Below are 25,605 nucleotides of genomic sequence, written 5' to 3' on the forward strand. Positions count from 1 at the left end.
CAGGCATCAAGCTCCTGATGTTTACTGAACCCAGCACCCACCACTTGGGGTGAACACTGACCCTCTTCACACAGGAGATACCCAGATGCCTTGTCTTGACACATGAGCTGGTGAGCTTGAACCTCTGAATCCTTCCAGTCAGTTCAAGGGGCACAGCTCTGGAGCGCCACATCCCTTAAGCTGGCAGAGTGCAGATGAGACAGGGCATGGAGTGGTGGGGGTTTAAAACAACACAAAAAGTCAGCACAGAAACAGAAATGTCATTCATTCCTTATTTTACTGAATGCTGCTATACCACTGTCAGGTGTTCACGCTAGGACTGCAGGCTAAGAAAGTGAGCTACAGCTACAGAAATGAAGTCTTAGTTCCTACAATTCAATTTACATTACTTTCAGCCCTTCTGGGCCATTACTTGTAATTTCTCTTCACAGAGAAGCTGAAGAAACAATGTAAAATGTGGAGAGAGGAACCACGTATTTGTGTTGTATCAAGATCGATTTGTTTGTATCTCAGGTAAGATGGGCTGTGAGTGTTCCAGCAAAAGAAAAATTGAAGTCGGACCCTCTTAACACTGAGGTTTTTGTCTCAAGATCGCTTTCCCTCAGCTCCAGCTTCCTCTTTAATCATCAGCCATGGGAGTGAATGCAAGGGAAACAAACGATAACTCCACCAACAAAAAGAAAAAATAATGACTTTATTTTTTTCTTTTTTTAGTTCAGTTGGCCATCTGAGGTGCTAAACTCAACACCAACAAAGCAGTTGTGCATAAAAACAAACAATAAAACACACCCAAACAGAAGAAAACAGGCTGGAACAGATTGGGGTTTTTTACAGGTCGGGTATACGCTTTTCTGTTAACACTCCATACATGCCAACTGTAAAAGCCTCGAACAATCTGAATATCAGAGTTCACTTCTGTACTAAAGGGAACATCCCTTCACCTGGATTAGACCACACACACACGCATGCACGCACAGATACAGAGTATTTAAATTACTGCAATGCCATCAGAACATGGCATTTTCCCCTTCACATCTGCTTTCAGCAACATCCTCATCTACCTGGCTACCCTGCCTATAGCAGTACTCCCCGCAATCCAAAAGCAGGAACTTCTGGAGAGCTTTTAATCTCTGTTATTTTGCAACGGTCGAGACCCAGCAACCTCTTTCTCTGTGAACTATGTACAGGCTGGTTTTTAGTATGCTTTAGAGTTCTCTTTATTGCAGATGGTGATGACTGAAATTCCCATAAAGCCATACTGTGGCTTTTCAGTTTGTATACAGGAGATTTTATAATGCAACACCTTTCTCATCCACTGGTGTGTGGTGTAAACACTTAATTGAAAACTCATTTGAAAAGAACGTTAACTAAACAAGGTGTAGCTGTGAACATTTTAGGAACAGCTGGAAAGAAAATGGAACTGCTGGCTGCTCTAGATCATGCAGTCTAGACCACTTATAATAATTAATAATGTTCAGGATTAGGATGTATAAAAATACTAAAAACCACCAGAGCGCACACAAATGTGGTGACTAGCTCTATGCAAGCACCGTGTTCTAAGAGAGGCCTAGGCATTGCACAAAACTCAGATTCTTGACTGTGGGGGTAACCCAAGGATCCACTGGTGTCTTTACATACAAACAAATATTTACATAAAATGCAGAGACTGATAGAGAAAAGGACTGACTTTTAAAACTTGCGGTTTGCTCTAAAGTATGTTCAGCAACGCAGTTTGTAACATGCCCTAGCGAGACCATGGGGCATTGGTTAACTGAAAGAAGGAATATGTATGGAAGTCGGAGCTGAAACATCTTGTCACCTCCGCACACATTAATTCTTTGAAGCTCAGGATTTTACAGCCATTTGTGAGTTCTAATGAAAACATGGTTAAAAGGAACAGAACACTTAAAAAAAAAAATTGTACTGTGAAAACAGCAGATTAGTTGTTTTTGACGGTCCTCACTCCCTCATCCCCATTTGCCTCCCGGGTGTTTCCAGGAGGTGGTCCCCCTCCCTTCCCTGCCGGGGACTGAAGGGCTCGCCTCATCCTCAGTGTGCCCGTTTCAAAACGAGCACAGGTTAGGTTCTAAGCTCGGCTCTCCTCCTACCTAGTGCAGCGAGGAAGCGGCCAGCCCCTGGTACGGACCGTGTCACATGGGGACAGGTGCCCTTGGTGCCCACTTCTTGGAAGCTGAGGGCCTTTTTGCTCCCCTCATACGCAAAATGGACACACGTCATTGAATGCACATGGCCAAGTCATGTGCTGCTACCCACCTGGGCAGCACAAAGAGCTAGAACATCCTACTTGGATTCTGATACAAATAAGGAATCTTGTGGTCACAAGAGCCTTCTTCAGCTTTAAAAATACAAAATTTGAATTAAAAATACTCAGATAGTAAAAAAACCCAGTATCTGATATGCAAGTCATATTCTTAAAGTGCAACTGAACAGCAAATACAAGTTGTGCCTTTTACAACCATTTTGATATAAAAAGGCCTTTTAACATTCCCTTTCGCATATCTTCAAATAATTTGCGTGTGCGATGTTAGCTCTTCATTTTCACTCTCACTGCTGGAGGCCTTCAGCATAACCCAAAGAGTTCACGTTTAGAATACGTGGTTTTCCTGTGCAGTAGGGCATTACACCCTCAAGTGATACCACTCTTCGGCATAGCAAAGATTGGGCCAGCATCCCCCAGCATGAAAGGGAAAGTAGTAATCTGGTATTTCTTCTTCAGGATTTCTTTCTGTTCTACAGCTCACATTCAATGATATTTTGTGAAGTTTGATGTGGTCCGTATACCTAGCGCACTATAAAATGGACTGAGGCCGATTCTCTGCACAAGGCAGTTCAACACGATGTATCTAGCTTCCCCGTCTCCCCTCCTCCTCTCCAGCTTCCACTGGCCCCTCAAATGCAGACTGTGCAAACTGCTGTTGCCCGTTCAACTCGTGCAGCTGGCCCCCGCACTGGCAAACGGGGGGTTTCTGTTTGCCGGACATCCTGTTGGTAAGCCCTCGCCCTGCGAGGTTGGTGTAGCAGGTACCACTTGCTAACACGCGCAGTTATGAAGTAGCACTGCAGCTGCCTGTCGACTTGGTTTCGTGATCATCTGGATTTAAGTTGTAATGCCTTAGCAGGGGATAAAGGGGAAACACCCGAGGCGGAAAAAACACGTTTCCACAGTTCACCAGCACCACTCAGAGCCTCTGGGGACAGTCCTACCCACTCTTCCTCAGCCCAGGTATGCTCCCGAGCCAGAGGTGAATTCAAATCGTAGACCCTGGCTTACAGATAACCTCTTTGAAGAAGGTAGCAAGAAACCATGCTAACTTCTGTCCTGGGGCAAAAAAATTAAAGGATGCTCAGCCCTGCTTGGGTGATACGCTCCAACAGCGTAATTCAAGCTGAGAGTCAGTATGCTGTATGAGTATGCTTGGGAATGGGACGCATTCTCAAAGACATTGAGGAGGAGGCTTAGTACTTCTTTAACAAGAACACGGTCAGCATCCCAAGGGGGGAAAACCTCTTAACACATCCCATTAAGAATGGGATGCACACCCAATGCACAGTGCTATTTCAGCTCTGCCGGACAAGTTACGGACATAGTGTGTTCAGGGAATCCGTCAAACAGTGAATGGTGCTGAACCGCTCATGCATATCCTGCTCACTGGTTAACGTACAATTACAATGAGTACTCTCCTGGCTGAAAAGCAGCAGCTTCACTAGCTGAGCCAAAAGGAGCTTCTTCCAACAGATGCAGCAGGAAATGTGCTATTTTTGTTTTCATGGAAGTCCCTCTAGCTGTATCTCAGGAGTGTGAGGGTTCCCTCTTTCCACGAGAAAGAGAGACATGGGATATTTCTACCTCACAGTTTTGGCTTGCTTGTTATAAAACTGTAAAATTTAAATAAATTATAGGTTTATTAGTCCAACAGAGGGTATCTGGGATGCAGAAGAAAAGTATGCTAGGAACACAAATAGATTCTTACAACTTCGTGAGTGCTCAGAATTTTGCCATAAAGGAAAACTCCTCACGCAGGATGCATCCATGGGTAAGTAAAGGTTGCCCTTGCTGTGAAGCAGGGACTAATCTGCAGTAGTGTCTTTCTCTAACAGAGTCAGAACAATTCCTCCATAATCAAATATGTGTAACAATTGAATTATTAATAAGAACACTAATAAATAGCCACAGGTAACAATGTCCAGTAATTTAGAAGTGGAAGTTGTAGGATGCAGCAAGCACACACACCCATCACTTGACTTGTCCATTTTTTTCCTAAAGATACAAAAATGAATCTTCTTTCAAGTATTAAAAAAATAAGTTAATTGACATAAAAGGGTCAAAGTGACTGAGGGCCCAGTCAGGTCTTAAGCTTCGTTTCCAATGTGCAAAAACAAAATACAGAGGAAAAAAAATAAAACACTGAAAAGTCTTAATGGTGGTTCGGTCACTTCAGGGCTTCTCCTTTTTAGGGGCCTAACAGCCAGGGAATGCCACCTGGTAACACCCCCGCCCCAGCACACACTTACCACTGTCCCACAGTCAGTATTTTCCAGTGTCAAAACAGTCACAACAAAAACAGAACAAGGAAGCCCACCAGCCTCTGAGCCGTGGCCGTGAAGACTAAGGCCAGCAGAGCAGTAGCTGTCTCTCCAGTGTGTAGCAAAGCAGAGGGCATCTTCCCTCTCTCTTCTTCTCCCCTTTTTTCCTCACATGAAGATTTAGGAGGCTATGATAGGGAGAGTGTCCTCTGATGCCCACCTCTCTCTAAAAACCAGGAGGCAGAGAGTTCCACCACACATACTAGTAGTATCTTCTCTGTCTCATATTTCTTCATATCCATGCATAATGATCAACTGCATGTTTCTTTGGTGGGGAGGAAGACTAAAGCAAAGAAGGTGTCGCCCTGGGCTTCTGGAGCTCTCTTGGACAGCTGACTCCACCATACAGGCTGCTACAGGCTGCTGTGGTTTTCCAGAGAGGGTTACCACTTCCCTCCTTTCTATTAGAACTGATGTAGTAAAACCGGGAAAGGAACGGACTGCCATAAATCCAGTTTAGTTAAGGGCACTTCTTCCCTTAACCTCCTTCCCCACACATGGATTACTCATCTCCCTCCTACCACACACGCACAAATATGGTCCATTGTATAGGACCTCAAGGAGACTCCACAGTCTCAACTCTTTATCTTCAACTTGGCTTGCAAACATGTAAAACTTAAGCTTCTGGAACGAACGCACTTATCAAAAGGCTTCCGAGTGCTTCAAACCAAATCCCTGCATGCCGTTGGACCCTTTGGAGGTTTCCCCTTCAACATCTTCCTATCCATGTAATTCTGGCGAACTCAGGGTAGGCCAACTGGACAACACAGACCAGCAGAGGTAAATGTGTTAAGCTCAGGACCAGTTCAAGCTAAAACCTTTGGAAAGCATAACTGCCTCCAGGTCCTTGTCTTCTTCTTTTTCTCGAAGCCGTTGCTCCTCAAGAAGAGCCACAAGAGAATCTCTCTGCTCCACTACTTCTAGCATCTCGTTCAGGATCCTCTTCTCCTCTGAGAGCTCCTCATCTGTCTTCAGATGATCTACAGAGATATCAAAAACTATCAGCATACACTAGGCTAGAAATACACACATACCATCTATGAAATGTTCCCTTTTGCTCTCACCTTCTACTGCCATCCTTTCCCGGAGTTCCTGCTGCAATCGACTCTGCCTGTCTTCCAGTTCTAGCTCGCGAGCACTGAAAGGGAAACATCAGAAATACAAGTTCCAGGTATATTAAAATACTCCACACAATGCTTCACATCTGTCTCAATTTCTGCTCCCCTTCTAGGTATCTGCTATGCATTTTACCGATCTGTTTTGGAACAACTCTTAAAACACCTAAAAGACACATTTTTTTAAAGATTTAAATGTACTTTCAGCATCTCTGATTCTTTGCCTTCAGCTAGGAAGTGCAATACAGGAAATTGAGCAGAGTATGGGTGGGATTAAATCTAAAACTGGTGAAGGAACAAACAAAACTGCAACACCTCTATGCATCTCCTGCCACTTCCTGCTCTAAAGACAAAGTTACTTAGCAACTAGGGACAGGTCAGGCCATTGCCTTTTCAGATGCCAACACAGACAACACCCTGGGGCTTTTCTGACACAGGCACTAAGACAATCAGCTTCCCTGCTGCCTGGGTCAGCTGACATTCTCAGAAATTCATTTCAGTGAATTTATAGCAAGGGGACTGAGAAAGCTCCCAATTTCATTAACATGGAAAAAGCCTTTAATCATCGGAGCCCAAACAAGAAGCACTGGGATCCCACTACCGGCAGAGAGAAGAGGGCTACGTGGCAAAGGTGACTCAATTTTTGGCTACACTTTGAAAGTGGACTCTACCAAACCCAGGAGTCACACATTATTTCTGCATAGCTCTAAAACACCTGCATAAACAAGACATGTTTTATCCAAGAACAGCTTGGAAAGGCCTCAGAACTTTAAACACACACCTATACTTCTGCACGTGCACAAATAATTGGCACTTTCGTTCCTTATTGCTATTATTCCTTCTTCTACCCCTCTTCCAAAATGTACTTAGATTCTCAGCCAAGAATCAGCTTAAGAGACTGCTGACCTCCCGGCATTATAGAGAAGACATTACTGACATCCTCCTTTTGAAGCTTTGCATGTTCACTCACAATATCATCAGCTCGGACTCGTAGCGAACCAAGGCATTCTTCTCCTGCACCAACTTGAACCACTCCTGCATCAGCTTGGGATCATCCTTCTTACCCATGCCTGCCAAAAAAGAAACCCGGTAAGTTTTAAGGTAACACCCTGCAATCTTTACAAGCTGCAAAAACACAATGGGGCAAAATGTGCAAAGAAAGCCAAGCAAGATGCTGCCAGAGCACTCCCAAGCCGGGTCCAATTCAGTTTGCCTACAGCACACAGAAGAGTGGAAGTCACCTCCAAAAGGATTCTCTTCTCTTTGGAGCCTGATTTTTGGTTGGTTTGGTTTTTTGCTTTCTGCTTTTCTTACAATTACTTGTTTCTTCCTCACTCTTACTCCAGAAAGCCCAGATTTCTGTATGTATTCACTCTTCCTTTCCTTAGAAGAGCTTTATAGATCTCATGCCAGCTACTTAAATGTATGCTCATCAGAAATGGATTCGATTGCCACTCCATGTGTTTTACCTTTATTTTCTTCAATTGCATGTCCTCAATCTTTTCTTTTACTGGCCAAAAGTAATGTCTTCTCTTTTTTTAATAGCTAAGTAATCTTTTTCTGACTGCTTCTCCTAGTCACGTATATCTATCCATCTTGAAGATCCCCTCTGCACAATGAACACACAAACTACTACTGTATTCCACATCAGCACTGGAAAGAAAAAAAAACCCCAGACACATTTGCTAATGCCAAAGCAGAATAAAAATACCTTGGGCCTTTGCCACCTAGTAAAGAACTCTTAGTTGGCATTTCATTTATTTTAAAACCAACTCCTAAAGTTACTCAGTAGTCCACTGATGAATCTCATATCTGTCAGGAATTATGCAGAATAAATTGCAGAATGCTGTTCCCAAAGCCAAATTATTATCTAATTATTCTATCAAGTGCAAAACTCCTAGTAATCTCCTGGTCTGGGCCACTGTTTCCACACTACGTGCTGCGGCTTATACCAGACACCACCAAGGACAGTAGCAATGCGCTTGCCTGTGTGGAAGTGGACGCAAGAGCAAGGCCTCAAATCAAACTCAACAGCATTTTCATGCTGCTGCACGCTATCATCTTGCACTGCATGTAAGTTAGACATCCTAAAGTAACTAACATCCCTGTCTGTGTTTGTTATTATGGACAGATACTAGCTACATCAAGAGTAAAACCTCTCAAATAGTCATTTTGATGCCAATGACAATCAAGCAGCAAGCTTACTACTCGAACTCTGGGAAACACTTCACAAACAGCATATTAATGGCTAGTTAATTCAGACCTGTGCCCTGCCTCCACCCTTAGGATCTCAGAGAAGTGCTGCACTGGAGCTAAACAAAGGAGAGCCTACAACTCCTACTGAACTCTAGCTTGGGCTGAGAATACCTGCCTTTGAAAAATCGTAATAGCAGACCCTTGGGGAATACCAGACCCGGTTGTACCACCCTAAGAGCCTCTGGCTCCGTGGACTTTACACCAGTGTATTGCTCAGTTCCAAGCATTCCTTTCTGAGCATCTCTGCACAATATGCCCATGTGGCGACAGGAGAGGGAGACTGTACATGCAGATGTCCAGTGCTGTGGCGCCATGAAAACACTGGGAAGTCTCCCCATCCTTTCCGATGCCAGGATGTATAGAAAACAAATGCCTCTAAGAAAAAGCCAAAAACACAACGCTACTGACCTATGAAATACGTAAGTATTTTTAAACAGCCAACGAGCAGAGGAATAATGGGAGGATTGGAGAGGGAGCACTGACAACTGATGTGAGGGAGCACCATGGAAAGCATAGTAAGTGGTTAGCAAAATTACACCATGAACACACATAAACAACCCCTTCCCCCATGCCTTGGCAATGGAAACTCTACAGCAAACTCCATTTGGGACAGTTAAAGAATGTACTCAGCAAGACAGATGAGGGAAAACTGGTCTAGCTTAAGGTTTGTTGGTTTTTAAAGTTCAAGGATGCTTTTGCAAACCAGTCCTTATAAAGACACAGTATTCCTTTAATCCATACATACTAATTGAAAGGTCATATTTAAGGAAGCAGACTGTCTTCCCTTACCCCACCTTCCAAACATCTTTCAGGAGGAATAGAGAAATTGAAGCCACCAAATGAAAACAAACTTTCTAGTGTGATGTTACTGCTCCCACTGCCGCTGTTCAACATCCCTCCCAGTCACTACACCTCACCTAGCACAGCTGGGACTAGCAAAAGGGATACTGTACCTTTAATTACTCAACACAGGCTCAGAGAAGTTGGTTACCAGGTTGCTACTGAGAAGGCTGGTTTAGGGACACAGCAAGAAAAGGGCTGGGGACAGGGATGGGGGCCTTGTGTTCACTAGCTGACTAGCACTGCTACGACAACCCAGCCGTGGCATCAAGGAGAACAGGGAGTGTGTGAGGTTACGTTACCTTCATGGGCACAGCAAGGGCAGAAGGAGAGAGGTCTACGACGTGGTGTCCCGGCATTGGGCTCAACTTCAATAGGACCAAACGAGGAAGAGGAAGAGGCAGGAGAGGAATAGGAAGTTGGAAGTGGAACGGAAAAGGAGGAAAGGGGTGAAATAAAAGACAAGCAAAGGACAAAAAGCATAAGAGTGAGAAAGAAAGGAAACACAAGAAGAAAAGAAAAGAAAAAAATACAAGAAATGGAGAAGCAGAAACAAGGGATACAGTCTACAGATGAATAATGTCCCTAATAAGCACAGATAATAGGTAAGAGGTAGACTGAGGTACTGATGAACTCTTACTGAGTTGTACAAATACCAGGCAGGAGGTTATTGTTACTCTATATGTCCTATCGTACATTTTTCAATCACATGGTCTTTAACTGAAAGGTTTGTGAACAAGATGTCAGGATGAGCAGAGATGAATATTTGACTCCTGCTAATAAATGTCAAATTTCAAGCAGGGTTACAAAAAGTCTTGCCTGCATGCATAAGACACCAGCTGTAAGCAGCCACCCTACCTTAAAGCTTTATCAGGACCATGCTCTTATTACCATGGCAGCATTCACTGATGGTAAAAGCGTCCATTTTAATGGAAAATAATTTCTTCAGAGAGGGAACATCACAGTGAGAATCTGATTAACATGGAACCAGCCTGCCAGGATCTGCTGTGTCAAGTATGGCGAGCACACATGTACTCAACTGGACTGTTGTGCTTAGAGGGGGAAAAAGGCTTTTACATGGATAAAAAAGTGATTTCCAGCAGGGTGTCTGGGGGCAGTGACTGACTGAGGGCTTTGCAGAGTTAAACCAATACGTTTAAAGTTCTCAGTTCTCCCCTGACATTCTGATTTCACAAAGCATTTTAAAGCTTACAAGTCCTCGTAGTATTGGTGACATACTGAATCTTTTTCATCTTTTCTGTCAGCCACTGAAGAACAAACATTCCTCATCTCTAAAATGGTTCACTGAGGATTTGCTTTTCAGTTGTACTTAACGTTATAGAGATAAACAGTAGGAAATAACCAGCATCATGAACAGTTACAGGAGAACATATGCACCAGGAAGGTGATGAGCCTGAAACATCAGAGCTAGCAAAATGGAACTCTTACTGCACTCAGTGCACAACTGCATATATAAAGAGGAGGCATTTCTTGTGTTGGGAAAAGGCATAAACTCGACAACAGTGTTATGGTAAGAACAACGCTTGTTTTGGAGAAGTCAGCAGTTACGTGGTTCAGAGAAAGCTTTACAGAACTAGACTACTGGCGAACTGGGAAGGCTTTAGAAGGGACCATCACAGAACTAGACCAGCACACAGAGGACACACTGGAGCGAGGGGGAGAGCACATCAGCTTCAAAGCCTGTGACTAAGCAGCACAGCTTTCTCAGACAGGAAGAAACCTCTGTACTGGGAGCAGGAAGGGGCAACAGTAGGAGAAGTGCCACAGCTGGCCATATGACAGTTACAAATAAAGCATCATACCAACATTAGTTGACAGTACCAGAATCTGAGTTATAGTTGTTTTGAACTTTCCAACTTCTTCATTTATAATGAAAAAAATACTAGAGCTTTTTTTCTATGATTGCCATTTCCCAGATTGGGTTACAAAAGCAAACACAAACAAGAAAAAAATCCCAAACTGCAAAGGCACAGTGAAGAAGCTTCCACACAAAGCAGAACATTTAGTCTGTGATACTTACAATATTTTTTATTTCACATCCTATCTTATTAATTAATTTTTCTATATAAGCTTTAATACTCTAACTTGGTCTAACTGCTATTTTGTGGGAGTCAGGAGACAGACATTTAACTGTATGGAAAAATCCACTTCGGTTTTCCAAGGTTTGAGATTTCATTCAGAATTGTGGGGCTGGGGATGTTGATAACCCAAGCACAGCTATACTTACAAATTTCAAACCATGGACATACAGACTTGGTGAAGAACTTCCCGTTTGCCATATTTGATGTGAAAATAAATACCTGGTATATGAAAATGCCATTCACCTCATTGTGATATGGCCACAGACTAGTAACTTTTGTCATCAGTAAGCAAATGGTCTGACACTAGGAGAGGATACCATCTTTGGTCTCCGGTAGAAAGCCACAGGGCTTACAGAGCAGAAGACTGTAATACAGAGCTCACTCCACACAATTCTGTTTTCTGCCTTTGCTTTTAGTTGCCTTATTTTTTAACAGAAATATTATACTCCCACTCTTGTCTAAGGAAAATTTGTCCTTGAATCAAGTTACAAAGTCCATGGTAGCTGTAACAGTCCTGCTACTGGAACTGTTAACATTGTTTTTCAGTAAGACAATGAACATAACCTGTATTATTATGATCCTTTCCAACTACTCCAGATGTAAATTATAGCTGCATCAGTGAATACAGGTTATATGATCATTACAATTACTTTAGAAACAACTTCTGTCCAGACTAGGATGACTAGCAAGGCTTCAAAAAGTGCTCCTTAAGTACTGGAGGTCCTAAACAGCAAGGGCAGAGGAAAGTGCAACCCAAAAACTTACCTCCTGTGGTTCCCTAAAGCTGTGAAAATTATTATGCCCTAAAAAGTGCAATAATCTGAAGTTGCAAGTATTATAAAACACACCATGCAACAGAATTTTAAATATATTTTTTAAAATTTATCTAAGGTGCTAGTTACAAAAACTGCAGCCCCAGCCTTGCTAATGAAGAGTATCCATGCGTGGTATGTCTCTAAGCAGATTGAATAGGAACTTTCTAATTTTAAAACTATCTTATTTCCTGAAATGGGGAAAGATTTTTCACTGACAGTAACCAATCTTTAAGTTTCGTATGTTTCACTATCCCTCAGATGAACTCTTTCAAGAAAAGGAGTCTTAACTGTTTCAGAAACAGAAAACCAGAGGGGGGAAAAAAGATTACTTGCTAAATGGAAAAAGCATTCCTTCCTCAGCCAGCTGACAATTTTAGACAGTGAATGTATCACCAGATCATTCACATGCCTATCAAGGTTAATTTTTAAGGAAATATAACTTCACAGCAAGAACTCTCACAGTGTACACATATGTTGAATGATAATCCTGGGAAAAGGCTGAGCTCCTTGTCCAGTACTACCAGAAGGGAGAACTCTACAACACCCTGGTCCACAATACATTGTTAAAAACTGTCTCATCTACGTTGCCCTCATCACTTGTCCAATTATATTATGGAAATCCTTACATGTCTCCTTATTTCTCCCAAAGACACTACTAATCCTACAGTAAATAGTATTATTATATTATTGCTTAGAGAAATCACCACCTCGTGGTCTCATCAAAATAAAAACATGATCGTCACTGCAAGACAGTTTCCCAGGCCAAGGAGTCGGGGCCAGATGGGAAAAACTCTTCTGTCAAAGAAATTTAAAAACACATAAACAACCCCCTTTCTGTTTAAGTCTCCCCCACCACCAAAAACCCCAGGCCAGGTCTGGCAACACAGGTCTTCATCCACAGCATGGAAACAGTGCTGCTGGAAAAGCAGTACAAGCTACCACCCACTGCCTCGCTGAAGCAGCTCATTTGGAAGGAGCTGAAGGGCCAGAGAAGAACCATTTCTGTGAGCATCCACTTCTTAGGTTCCCTCTGCGCTGTCAGCAAGAGTCTGAGGTGTGACTATAGCTTCTGGACAGAAAATTATCACTTCTTTTTCCCCAGAGAGGCAAACCCACCAACAGACTGTGTTAATCACAAACGTTTCCTTTTCAACGCCACAGGCCAACTTTTCGGAACACACGTAAAGCCTTCAAAAGCGGAGGTCAGCAGCCCAAGCTGCTGGGAAGCAGAGGCGTTCAGGAGAGCACATGGGAAGATCGGTACAGAACCAGGAGCTGCAGCTCGCTGAGGAAAGGAGTGTGCCCCAGCTCCCAAGCACACTGAAGAACCTGGAGGGGTAGGAGCTTTACCCTGCAGATTAGCCACATCCCATCAATAAAGTGACCAGAATGATCTCACCTCTGTGAAAAACAAGCCTTTCTCAGATCTTTCTGAGAAATGTTTCATGTAGCCATGACAAGAAAGATCTTGTTTGTCATAGTACTCTTGAGAGATTGCTACAGTGGTGGAAACAAAGAGCCAGGCCAAGAATAAATACTATAGCTCCAAAGCCTCTTCAAAACAAGGGACAGAAATTGTGCAGTCACCAGGAAAATATACCTTCTTCTTCACTGTATCTTGTGTTCTTTGTTACACAAGCTACACTGGACTGTTGTCTGCTTTTCTACTTTTCATTTACCTATTGTTTAAAGAAAAATACTTTAGACTTGTTGTGTCTTTTTCTGCTATAGCTACATAACACTTCTTCACAATCTGAAGCACAGCAGTAAAAATGACCGATCAGGATGAAGAAAGCACAGCAGAAAGCCTGGGGTGGCAGACACCGTCATCCCCAAGCTACAGCTCACCTTGATCCCCTTCACTATTTGCCCGTGTCCTGTGTATGAGAGCTGTGATGATTTCTGAGAAGCGGTGAGCCGCTGCAAATCAAAATGACTTGAACATGTATACCACTGACCAAATGGGATTACATCCTTTTCAAGCTTTGCATCCGAAGACTTTGATTTCTATATTGCTGACTTAGCAGGGCAGTTTGGAAATCAGCAACACTGGGCAGGAAATCCATCTCTGAGGCTAATCTCAGCTCTCCTGAACCATTATGCTGGCACTTGACTCACAAGCTAAGAGCACAACACTCTAGAAACTCTTACTGCACTAACAAATTCCATCATTCATTGAGCAGGCAGGCAAAGAGCTCTAATTTTAAATCAGTGCTTAAAATAAGAATCAGTCCAAAAGAGATCAGTAAGACAAACTGACCATGGATCACAGGAAATATATTCTTTCTCACCTTTTAAAAAATCAGTTATTGTCAGAAACCTGAGTATTCAAAAATAAAACATTCCAACTATTTGGTGAAGCTGTTCAACAGCAGTATTGTAAAAGAGCAAGAATACAGAAAGCCACCTCTTGGAGAATAGCATCCACCCAGCTGCAGGATTATAAAGTTGAGGGCAAGGATTGTGACAAATATCCCATAATTACTCTGTGTCTGACTTCACAGTTTACTAAAACAATCACTAGAAGAAACCTGGGGAAAACTCATAGACCACTGAATTGTCATGCAAACCGAACCGCACCTTTATCTGTCCAGCAGAAGGGGGGTGGGGACAGAGGCAGGGAGGGGAAAGAAAACCAGGGGAAGCAATAGTTGGACCAGAACATACATATGAATGACTGCACAGAAATCTTCTGTTTCTACTAGACCTCAAGGCACTTCAAAATGCAGAATTAGCACAGTCCTGCACTAAGCCTGCCTCCCAAGACTGTTAGTTTTTGTGTGCAGTTGTGAGAGGTGTGCGGAAAGAAGCAGATAAATTGTAATTGCTCGCATCCATTACCTAACAAATACTTTAATTATACTTAAGTTCTGCTTTATCAAGTGGTGTTTCCTGCTCCAAATTTACAGCAAAGAAAACATGTTGCCAATTCACTTCAGTCTCAAAAGCAGCCACAGACTGCAAAAACAATGTTTATCTTACAACTCCACTCCTCTTCCAGAAGAGCTAGGTTTGCCAGTCACCAGAAATAGGACTGTTTCCACTTCAGTGCATCAGACTCCAGCCCTGCAGAGTTAGATCTGCAGGGCTTTAAAGGACATGGTCAGCTCAAGTATTTTAAAATAAGTATGTTAATTAAAAGTGAAGTTTTTAAACAACTTCTAACAGAGTAACTTAAAAACAAGTACAAGGTACAAAGGATTTAAAAAACCCCCACAACTGCACTTCCCCACCCCCCCACCCCCATTTACCTGATGTTCTTAAGACTCTTGTCAAGAAGGGAGAATGTTATGTCTGAAATCAGCACTATGAAACATACCAGCTCTCTTCCTTACATCCTTCTTGTCTGTCTCGGCATACTCAGCCAAGAGCAAAGCAACACAGGAGTGTGGGACTCTTTCCTCAATGATTCCCTGCTGGGTCTAAGGAAAAGGGAGCCACTCACTTGAACACAGAGGGAACACCCAAGGTGCTTCCACAGGCAGATGAGGAGCAGAGTCGGACAAAGAATCAGTGTGTAAGGAGGAACTGGGGCTGGAACTAATCAAGCAAGGAGACTAAGAATGCAAACTACTAAAGGTCAACAGACAGAGAGGATAGGGTAAAAGGGGTAGGAGGTGAAAGGAGAAGGCAGATTTGTGGAAAAGATATGACCTACAATTTTCCAGACAAGCCCAAAAATTTTGGGAGGCCAGAGGCAGGGTCTGAGACTGTGGGGCTCAAGTCAGTGGGAAGACCAGAGCAGGAGTGAAACACTAGGAACAGCTACTGGGGAGGAACAGGAGGTCCGAAGGGTAGAAGGCTAGGACTTCTTTGTCAAGAGAGTAGGATTAAAATGAAATGCCTGAGAAGCAGAAACTGGGACTGAGAATGAAAATGGATGTGGAGTAAGGAGCTTTGGATGGAAAAAGACAGGATTAGGACAAGGACTGTCTAGAAAGCGGGAATAAAAGGGACAAGGAGCGTGTATCCCCCAGACCACTGCATCCTTCCAGTGTCTGGCTCAGAATCCATGTTTTCAAGTCTCACCATTCCACAGCTGCCTGGCAAACATCTGTGAAATCCACTGATTGTGTCCCATTTCCTCTCCGTAAGGATCTATACAGAGGATGACAACCCAGCATTGCTATCCGTTATTCCATGAGGGCATGAGGCAGAGTTCTCTGCAGTGGGTCTAAAGGTTATAAAGCCGTTGATATATCAACGTAACACAAAATCTTAATTTCAGTTGACTTTAAAACCTTTGTAACGTCCTTTTAACGTAACTGCGTATACGATATACACACAGGGGTAATTACTCAGAGTTGAAATTTGACCATCTGTAGTGTGAAATGAAACATCTGCTTTACAGCAACGGTACATGACATTTTAGAACAGGAAGAGAGGATTATGGAATCTGGGCAGAGCCACGGGAGGAGTTAAGATAGCAATCTATAATCCTGCAAACTGGAACTTGACCAAGGATGTCAGAAGTTACCACTCCCTTGCAGAAGCTGTTGCGCAATCTGTAACAGCTATGAAATGCAACCCACATTAGTGTAAAGGAAATCCAGAATTAATGCCCTTAACATTCAAAAATTATTACCTACTCACAGGTAACTTTTCGAAGTATTTTACAATTTTGCTTATCATTCTACTGACAGCATGACTCTAGAGTCATGCCTATGCCTCAGAGACACAAGTTGCCAGTAGAATAATTAATTATGTAGTTATCCTAGCTGCTCATAGTGCAGGACCATGCAGCCACACACTCTAGGGATTTTAACGGCACTCCACCTAGATGCAGCGTTCTGCACAAACATGTTAATTCTGAAGCTGAGATCTAGATCTGCCACTGAATAGTGGCAAGTATCATCAAAGTCATGTATCCCTTCTGGCAAAAGTGTTCTGGCAGCCCCAAAAGCAAATACAAAGCAAATTACAGACGAAACAATACTATAAAGACACATACTCCAGGCAGGCTATACTGGCTCACTGCATTTAAAGGGATACTGCCCAATACAGTTTTTTAAAGTTTGTTTCAAAACAGGTATTTTTGAGATGAGCAGAAACTTGATATAGCTTTAAAACAGATCAACCATTTTTAAAAAACGTGAACGTTGTCTCTGTTTGAAGCCCAAGTGACTGAGTTACCATGTAAGTAAGACCAGCCTGTTACAGAAGATCAAAAATGACCACTCTGAGGTGACTGTCTGATTTCAGAGAAATGGAAAAAGCAAACATGCAAAAAAGATAAACAGTAAATTCAATTTTCAGTTAAGAATTTCTGCAACACAGTAATTGTTAAGTGACAGTGTCCCTTTAATTAAGTATTATTTTGCTTTTCTTAAAGCCACTATTAGTGATGGGATTTTGATGGGATTGCTGTCTCTAAAGAGGCATTAGGATGAGAAGCAGGAGGAGGGAAAAGGCATAGTGGAAATAGCATTGAACAGGGATAAGGGTCTGTTAAGTGTAATTCAGCATTAACCCTTTTACAGCTCCTACTCTATGCACATAATGAGTATGGGCCAGCCCTGACGGACATAACTAGAAAGAGGGTTTTGAAGCTTCTCTGCAAGATACCCCAGGAAAGAATGCCAGAGGGACTGAACAGTGAACGAAGCACAGGGCTAGTGGAGAACTACCACATCAAAATCAGCACAGGGGAACTGGGAAACAAATTAGGTTTACTAAGGAGAAAAGTCTTTTGAAGTTTGTACTTTGGTGGGTATTAACTCAAGTGGATGTTCTTCACGAAAAGCCTATCGTGCCAGGACAATTCCCAACAGACAGCTACAGGCAGATACTATGTGGGACAGCCTCCCCCAGGAGGAGGAGAAAAAACGACAGTTAAAAGCCTGGGCAAGATTATGTTTGAAGGATCAAAGGCAAAACACAATGACAGCAGGGAAGACTTCTAGTAATGTGCCTTGAATCAGGCTTAGAATGTGTGGACTTTCACTCCGCAGAGCTGGACTGTAATGCACTCCCTCCACAAAAACACAGCTTAGATCAAGTAGCTTTATACTTTGAAAGACAAATGAAATGAGACCCTCGTGACAAGGCAACCATGCAGAGTTTGCTTTCTCTTGGATTTGCTAACAGATGCATTCATTTCACATGAATAGATTGCGGGTGATTAAAGTAGCCAAGGGAATTTTAATTTACAAGATGGGCAAATGCTAAACAAATGCCATTTGCAATCCAAAAGTTATTGACCTATAAGGGATTCAGGAAGTAACATTAATTAAAGAAATGAAGAATCACGGTACAGAGTGATGACCAGATTATAACTGCTAAGTAAAAAAAGAGCTAAGGTAGTATGTGTTTAGCACTAAATGGGATATTAAGAAAAATAACACAGCAAGAAGTTTATTAGCTGTGTAATGATACAAACTGGGCTGACTGGAAATTCAGGAACAGCAGATTCCACCAAAAATGACTGGAACTCATAGCAGTAGATTCTTTCCTAACCTTACAGTAAGACAAAACAAGAAAGAAGAAGTATCTGTCGTCATCTACAAGTGCTTCCATAGTCCCCTGAGGGAACGTTTTTGTTTTGTTAGATCATCAGCAAGCTCTGGCTTTTCTGGAATAAGCAATCAAGCCTCGGAAGGGCAGCAGGGAGGCAATGACATGACTACTTCTTTACAGTAATGTCGGTTCTTGGGAGCAAGTCAGTTCTGCTGTCCCCTTCACATCAAAATATTTTCCTAAAGAGGATTTCAGTGGTAGAGCTGGACTTTGCAAAGAAGAAGCAAAAAACCAGAACGACCTTCCACTCCTAGCAGGGAAGGTGGCTAGAGTGAAAATAGTAAGTAAATTTTGAAATAATAAGCACTTGTGGAAAATAGAAGAGGGAGCCTCACACATGGTTTGTGGAGCATGCCAGGATCTCCTCTTCCTGAGCTGGAAAAGGGGTTCTGCTACAGCCAGTCATGTGCAAGGGCTGTTTCTTCTTGTTTGTGAGCCAAGGATAGGAGAAGTAGGTGAAGGGAGGGGTGGGGAGGAGTGTCAGCAGGGTTAGTGTCAGCAGGAGGTTCAGCCATACATACCACCCAGATGCAAGTCGATGAGGTCACTGTAATAAGACTCTCCCCAATAGTCTACAACAAGGAATTGGTGAAGACAGTTATTGAATCAGATACCCACCCTAGCCCCACACAATCAAAGCAACGTCTGAAAAAAAGACATAGACAGAAACAAAAACAAAAGGCAAACAAGAAACATGCAGCTACACACATAGGCGCGCGTGCACACACAGAGACACACATATATATAAATTATGTCTCTTTCTCTGTATATATACATATATGTAAAAACACACAAATATATCACAAACATATATATTGGGAAGATGAGGAGAAAGTTCCCAGCAGACAGGCAAGGACTTCCAAGGGGAAAAAAATAATCAAGAAGTCTACACAGAGACACTTCACCTATTTCAGTCTGCACCGGTACCTGACACTAATGTCTCTCCTGTTCTTGCTGAGAAAAGCAGAACTAATCTTGTTGCTGTCACACTGAGCAATATGTCAGAAGGAAACAGCGTAATTTCTTAGGTCAGCTGCAGGAAAGGTGCAAGGGTGATTCCTCGGGAGGCGAGTGAGTGGAGGATGCGTGTGCACAGCACATGGGTGGAAGGCACTGACGGCTGACACAAATGGCAAACGCCTGAGTGTAGAAAGACGGGTACATGTGTTTCTGCTAATGCAGTATCTATGCCAGGGAAGAACCTGAGCAGGAGGTATGTGGAACAGGGACATGTACGTTCACAGCTGCTAGAGAGGCACACCACGAGTCTAGCACCCGTTTCTTTGGGGAAGAGACAGATGGGAGTACTGAGAGCACTATTTCTCACTACATATGATTCACTTGATGTAAAGAGGTGGTTCTTAAATTTTTCAGTATTGACCATCTTCCCAGCTCTTAAAAATGACTATCAAACTATATGCTAAAGGAGGACAAGGGAGAAAAAACAGAAGTTCCAGATATTTCTGATTTGATGATCTCAAAGGTCTTTTCCAACCTAATGATTCTATGATCCTATATTTTTAAATTAATAATTGAAAAAAATGAAAAATCCACACAGGAAATCAAAGCCATAAGCATGTCCAAACAGGCGAATGCACTATAATACAAAGTACTGTTACATTAATTGCAATACCATTCAAGGTATCTCTTGGGACACTGCAGAAAAATGGGAGAATTCTTCATTGAGATCATCCTACTTTACCTTTGCAGTGAAATACCATGATGCAAAAGAAAGGGGGTGAGGGGGGAAGGAAAAAAAAAGGATGACAAAAGCTTAGACCACCTGCACATGACAAACTTGCCACCCAAAATAGAGCTTACATCATCACTTGAAATACAGCTTACATTCCAAATCATTGATTCTTGCTATGAATGCAGCTATCAAAGGCTGAGATTTTCAAAGATAATCACAGCAAACATATTAAGGCAATTAAGTAATCATAGGGTGTGAGATCATTTTCTGAATTAGAAACTAAACATTAGATTCAGCATTCAGCTTTTAGAAGAACAAAAGACCAACTGTGCCATGCTTGACGCTGAGCCAATTTAAAAAAGGAAAAGACAAGGAGGTAGCCAAGAAGGTGCAATTATTTTGTCAAAATTAAGTCGACAATGACCTCCAAAATGTTTCCAAGTCTGATGAGTTGAATAGCTAGCATCATCATATAAATATTTCAACTCGACAACTTTCAAATAATGAGTGAAATTCTTGAAAAGAGTACTGAGCTGTCTGTCTGTACCTGCTGCTGTCACCTCTCAGGAAGACACCATCAGGGCATTACTGTGAAGAATTTATCAACAGTCTCCTCAGTACAAGTCATTTGGCAAGAACATATTAAGGATAATGCAAAATGGATGGAAACTGAAACAAAATTATTCTAAGTAAAAAAATTCTTACTGATAGTACTGGTTTTGTTATTACCAGTCCAACTGAAAAATACATTTTTCTAAAAATGCAAAGAGGTCCAGAGGTCAGGGATCAGAGGAATTAAAGTTAATGAAAGACCTCTACAAAAGGAAAATTTGAAATTCTTCACAGACAGGAGAGATGACTAACAGGCAACACGCTAAAAGATGATAACTGACATACAGAAGTAGTTCAAATGGTCTTGTCTATCTTTTTCTACAATAGAAGAAGAAAAGAATCATCACAAAACACAGAATTCTGTTTCTTCTGTCAGGATTTTCAAATATCTAGTATTAGGAAACTACTACTAACACTATCTAAAACTTCGTATTTAAATGCCTAAGTCAGTGAGTGACTTGGTCTTTCCCTTCAGAGAGAGAAGCTAAATAAACCACTCATTACAGAGCCTAGTATGTTCTCCTGAACAGTTAATACTGGCCGCTGTCTATGGGACAGCCATTACTTTGATCCAGCACTGCAATCCTTCTACTTACATGGACAGGGTACGTGCACAGGAGGCATATCTCCCACCCTCCCCTATTTCTTCCCCTTGTACGGGCTTAATAATAAAAAGGAAAGAGTTTGGTTTTTTTTTCAGATGACAACACAAGGTTATATACTGCACTTCCCTTTTTAAACTTTTGTTCACATGGTTTCATTAGGGGAGAGATCGATCAGAGACAAAAGCATGATTCCACACCTTTACACAATGGTACCTGCTGAATGCAATGGTCACTGTTAGGTCACTATCTTAGGCAATGCAGATGACAAGAAAATTATACTGTTCACCTGAGTAATTAATGGCTATTGGAGGCAGAAATTAATTGTATTTATGGAATGTGATGCCACAGATTTTAAAAAGTAGAAATTCAGTCATTTTATTGCAAACGTATGTAAAATGTCCACACAAGAGTGGCTAGGAGGCGAAGCATGGAATTAATTTATAATCTTGTGTTTCGGTCAGGTTCTAACACAGGTTAGAACATGCTTTGCCCCCCCGGCAGAACGTGTTTCTTATTAATCCCCAGAAATAACTGGAAGAGTTGAGGCTGGTGAATTCTTTATGACAGAGTTAAGCTTCTGTAGCCATAATGTACGATCTGACGACAGAAACATGGCAAGAGCAAATACCCTAGAGAATTTCTGAAGAAAGGAGATTAATTTTGCAAAGAGTGACCTACAATTCTGTAATTCTGCTAGGAAATTCACAAATACACAAGCTCATCTAAGACTCCTTCCATTTTGGGACAACATTTGGGAGAAGTTATACAAGAGTTTAATTCTGCAGTCTTCCATATAAAATCGCAATTCTTACTCTCGGTCACATTCTGCCCTCTCTGAACATTTCTTAGGCATTCTTCTATCATTTTTCAATGAGAGAGCATTCTGTCATGAAGAATGTTCTCTCAGCTACTAAGATTTCCCACTTGTGCTGACATGTCTTACATAAAGGTCATTTAGCAGCTGAGTAATCAAGACAGACTTCCAGATTAAAAGAAGAAAAAGGAAAAGAACAATTAGAAATAAGAGAGGTGGTTTTAGTAAGTGTGGTAACTGGCGGGCCAGAGAACACAATGGGGCTAACACAGAAATACACAGCGTAAGGAAGGAGGCACCACCGCAAAGAAAGTTTTTGCACAAGGCTGTTTTTTTGAACCCACAGTGAAAAAGCCAGTCAGATCACAAAACTATTCAAGTCCCAGATTGTTCTCCACACTTCTGTACCTATTTGCTTTGGTAACCACTCAGTCCTGCTGCTTTGGCACATCCTTATGAAGCGTCAAACACACTGAATCCCGCCAATTGCTACTTGGCCAGGAAGTCACAACAGACTTTTCCTCTGGTGAACCTTCACTGCTTCACTTCCATCTTCACAGACATAGCGGTGGCTCTTCAATCCAAGCAACAAGCCAAAACATTTTTCCAACACCTGTTCCAATATTACCATTTCTGATCTCCGGCCCTTGTAATCAGGCACATAATCCGGGACCTGTCAGGTACACACACACTGCATTTGCCTGTTGGATATCTGACTCCTTGCAATCGAGGACTCTTCTTTTCAAATCATTACACTATTACCATCATTATCTGAACCAAGTACTCCTACACTCATATGCTTGCCAGATCAGATGATACTGATTTAATTTAAAGTACACATAAAATTCCTTTAACAGCTTGACATGGATACTTTTGAGTACACGTGTGCATTTCTGCTCTGCACAATTTTGTCAGAAGTAGCCAGTGTGCTGGGCTGTGCAGTAAGGAGGATGTTCTGTGATGGTCCCTTGTAAGGGCACTACCTTGATAGTCCAACACAATAGAGAAAGCACACACAATTTCACAATAACTTCCATAACGTATAAACAGGTTTTTCTTATGGTGACAGCTTTATGTGAATTGCAGCTAGGTAACCCCTGCAATTTTCTAGCTGTAATATCCAGTAACATGCAAAACAGTCAGGCAGCCATTATTAATACTTGGAGAATTACCTCCTAAGCCTTAGGCAAAGGCAAGTGAACTGAGTCTCTGCCAACAGGGAAGTCCCAGAATTAGAAGCAGCACAGGAAAAACAAGGCCACAAAAAGATAGTAGAAAAGGGAAAATGGATTCACATTGGACTCTAGGCTGTAATGGTCCAATTGCCTCTAAAACCCAAGCAGCTATGGACTACTGCACAAGCACTTGGTAATAAAACATTAAAAAGCAAACCAAGTTCTGATGGATACCTGCTTCTCCCCGGAGGGCCTTCTCCACAGCAACCCCTCTCTCCTCAAGTTGCCTCTGCTTCTCTTCCACTTGTTCAAGCTGCCGCTGGATGATCTGTTCAGAGAAGAATGGAGCAGAACCTCACCAACAGCAATTCTGCTGTCTGCAGTCGCTCATAAGTGACTTCAGTCAAATCAACCTTTTCAAAAACAAGTATTTGTATTCAAGAATACACTGCTCCAAAAGCTAACTGCTTCTAAAGCTGGCATCAGAGTCCCTCCAGTGACAACATCCTCCCCACCCCATTGCACCCTATCTCTTCATTTTGCAAACACCTTGATACTCACTTATTTGCTGCAACTCCAATCACCTTCCTAAACGCTGAAATGAAAGGTGATGCTATTCAGTCAGCTGAGCCCCTGCCTTGAGTTTTAAACAAATCCCATCATCTATAGATGATGCCAGCAGTTTTCCAGCAGATTTTCTGGTAATTACAGGTTAATTTGGTAACACTTCACTCAGCAGCATAATCTAACAAAGCAATGACAGGTGCAGCTTCATCAGGTATTATCTGACTACCACTGTTCCATTCAGCGCATGATGCTTCAACTCCTCTCCAGCTAGAAAGGTGTTATGGTCATTTTTCTTCACTGTAAAACTATCATGATAGGTTTCAGCCATTCTTCCCAGTCTATAAGAAATCTGAAAGAGGGAGTAGGAGCAGGGACACTCATGTAAAACTAGAGGGAAATTCCATCTCTGGATCCTCTTCCGACACACTCAAAGGAATATCAGGATCATGGTGCTTCCACACAAGAGTTAACTGTCTGCCATGACAAGACGACTGTGAGACACTACCTGAGCTCTGTGTAACCTCTTTAGCTCTTCCTGCTTGGCTTGCCTACGGGCAGCTTTCTGCACTCGCCGGGTCAGCTTGGCATTCAGTTCCTCTTCTGTGTAGGCTCTCTGAAGGAAGGAAAAACAGGAGCAGATTTTATTTGCATGCTCAGAGGTATGGGAGGAGGGAGGACCATTTTTCTTCCAAAAATCTCAGAAGGGAGGTGTTCTGTCTTTGTCATGGCTGTGTCAAAAGTCAAGCTTCTGTAGGCAAAGGTGTTCACAGTGCAGTGAGCAACAATTTCAGGGTCAAATCAGGAGTGAAGAAGCATATACGCCAACTGCAAAGCTGTGATTTTATATAACATCCCACCCCATTCTTCCACTGCTATATGAAACCTCTTCCCAAAGATCAAATCAATTTTTATGCTGTTTCTCAATAGATTTAGCCAAATGGATTTAGTTAAATCCGTGAGTACCATATAGAGGGGTCACCTTGATTTAATTTTAAAAGAGGGCAAAGGTACATCTACATGAACAGTTACAGCAGTATAAGCTAACAAATTATTATAGACTAGTGTAGTTGTATTGATATTCCCATCTCACTATTTTATTCTCAAGCAAGAACATCCATAGTTGGGAGTTATACTGGTATAATTGGTAATGACTAACTGTGTATATTTGTGCAACTTTTCTATGAATCAAGAAGGCAAAAAGACACTTGAAAGCAGAATGACATTCTGGTGTGAGATGGGATTTCCCATCTCAAGAGCAACTCCATAAAACTGGCTGGTGTAAAACAGAGCAAACACCAGCTTTTCTAGAATTAGAATATTACAACACCAGAAGCCATCCACAAGGAGAAAGGCTATGTTTATTGAAATAGAAAGGTACTTCCTCTTCTTTTCTCTCGGTGACACTAGTTTAAAAATGTTTTTAACATTACTGAAATGGGGTTTAGTATCTTACCAGGTATACTAGTTGGGTGTGTTGTAATCTAGGAGGGCTTCCTCTCATAGACTTAAAAACGTCAGAGAAACTTCACTCTGCATTAAATGAACTATAGTGAAGAAAAGAACTCTTTTCCCACATAGATGTATGTAAGCTTTAAGGGACAGCTGTAAACAGATGTCTTCCACTTCTGGAAAGAGACCTTCCCCATGGACAGTCAACTTTAAGGACGAAATATTAAGACCGACCACCCTGAAATTTGCCTTATCTAGTTATTGCACTGTCACATTGGTTAATCTACCTCTGGTTCACTGCTCTCAGTGAAAAGAGTTTAAGGTAGGATTGCAGCTCTGTTAAAAATCCCTCAGATATGTGGTTAACAAGCATCACCATTAAAGCTCCAAGAATTTAACACTCGACTGTTTCTTTCTTTTTTTAAAACGTAAAATCCACAA

General features: G+C 42.0%; 1 protein-coding gene across 18 annotated transcripts in view; it reads right to left on the minus strand.

Moving 5' to 3' along the window:
• Positions 1 to 671: 671 nt before the first annotated feature.
• The window catches only part of MICAL3 (microtubule associated monooxygenase, calponin and LIM domain containing 3), a 161,589-nt gene continuing 136,655 nt past the window's right edge, over positions 672 to 25,605 (minus strand). For 13 of the 18 annotated variants that reach the window (XM_037390521.1, XM_037390523.1, XM_037390524.1 and 10 more), the window contains 7 exons: positions 24,221 to 24,328; positions 23,383 to 23,476; positions 18,771 to 18,821; positions 9,119 to 9,184; positions 6,691 to 6,790; positions 5,670 to 5,743; positions 672 to 5,585 (listed from right to left, as the gene is read on the minus strand). In XM_037390521.1, coding sequence (XP_037246418.1) covers positions 5,401 to 5,585; positions 5,670 to 5,743; positions 6,691 to 6,790; positions 9,119 to 9,184; positions 18,771 to 18,821; positions 23,383 to 23,476; positions 24,221 to 24,328 — 678 coding nt within the window. In that variant the 3' untranslated portion in view covers positions 672 to 5,400. The remainder of the gene's footprint in view (positions 5,586 to 5,669; positions 5,744 to 6,690; positions 6,791 to 9,118; positions 9,185 to 18,770; positions 18,822 to 23,382; positions 23,477 to 24,220; positions 24,329 to 25,605) is intronic. The other 5 variants (XM_037390528.1, XM_037390540.1, XM_037390532.1 and 2 more) reach the window with 3 other exon arrangements.

This window comes from Falco rusticolus, chromosome 5, assembly GCF_015220075.1.
Source record: "Falco rusticolus isolate bFalRus1 chromosome 5, bFalRus1.pri, whole genome shotgun sequence".
Taxonomy (NCBI): domain Eukaryota; kingdom Metazoa; phylum Chordata; class Aves; order Falconiformes; family Falconidae; genus Falco; species Falco rusticolus.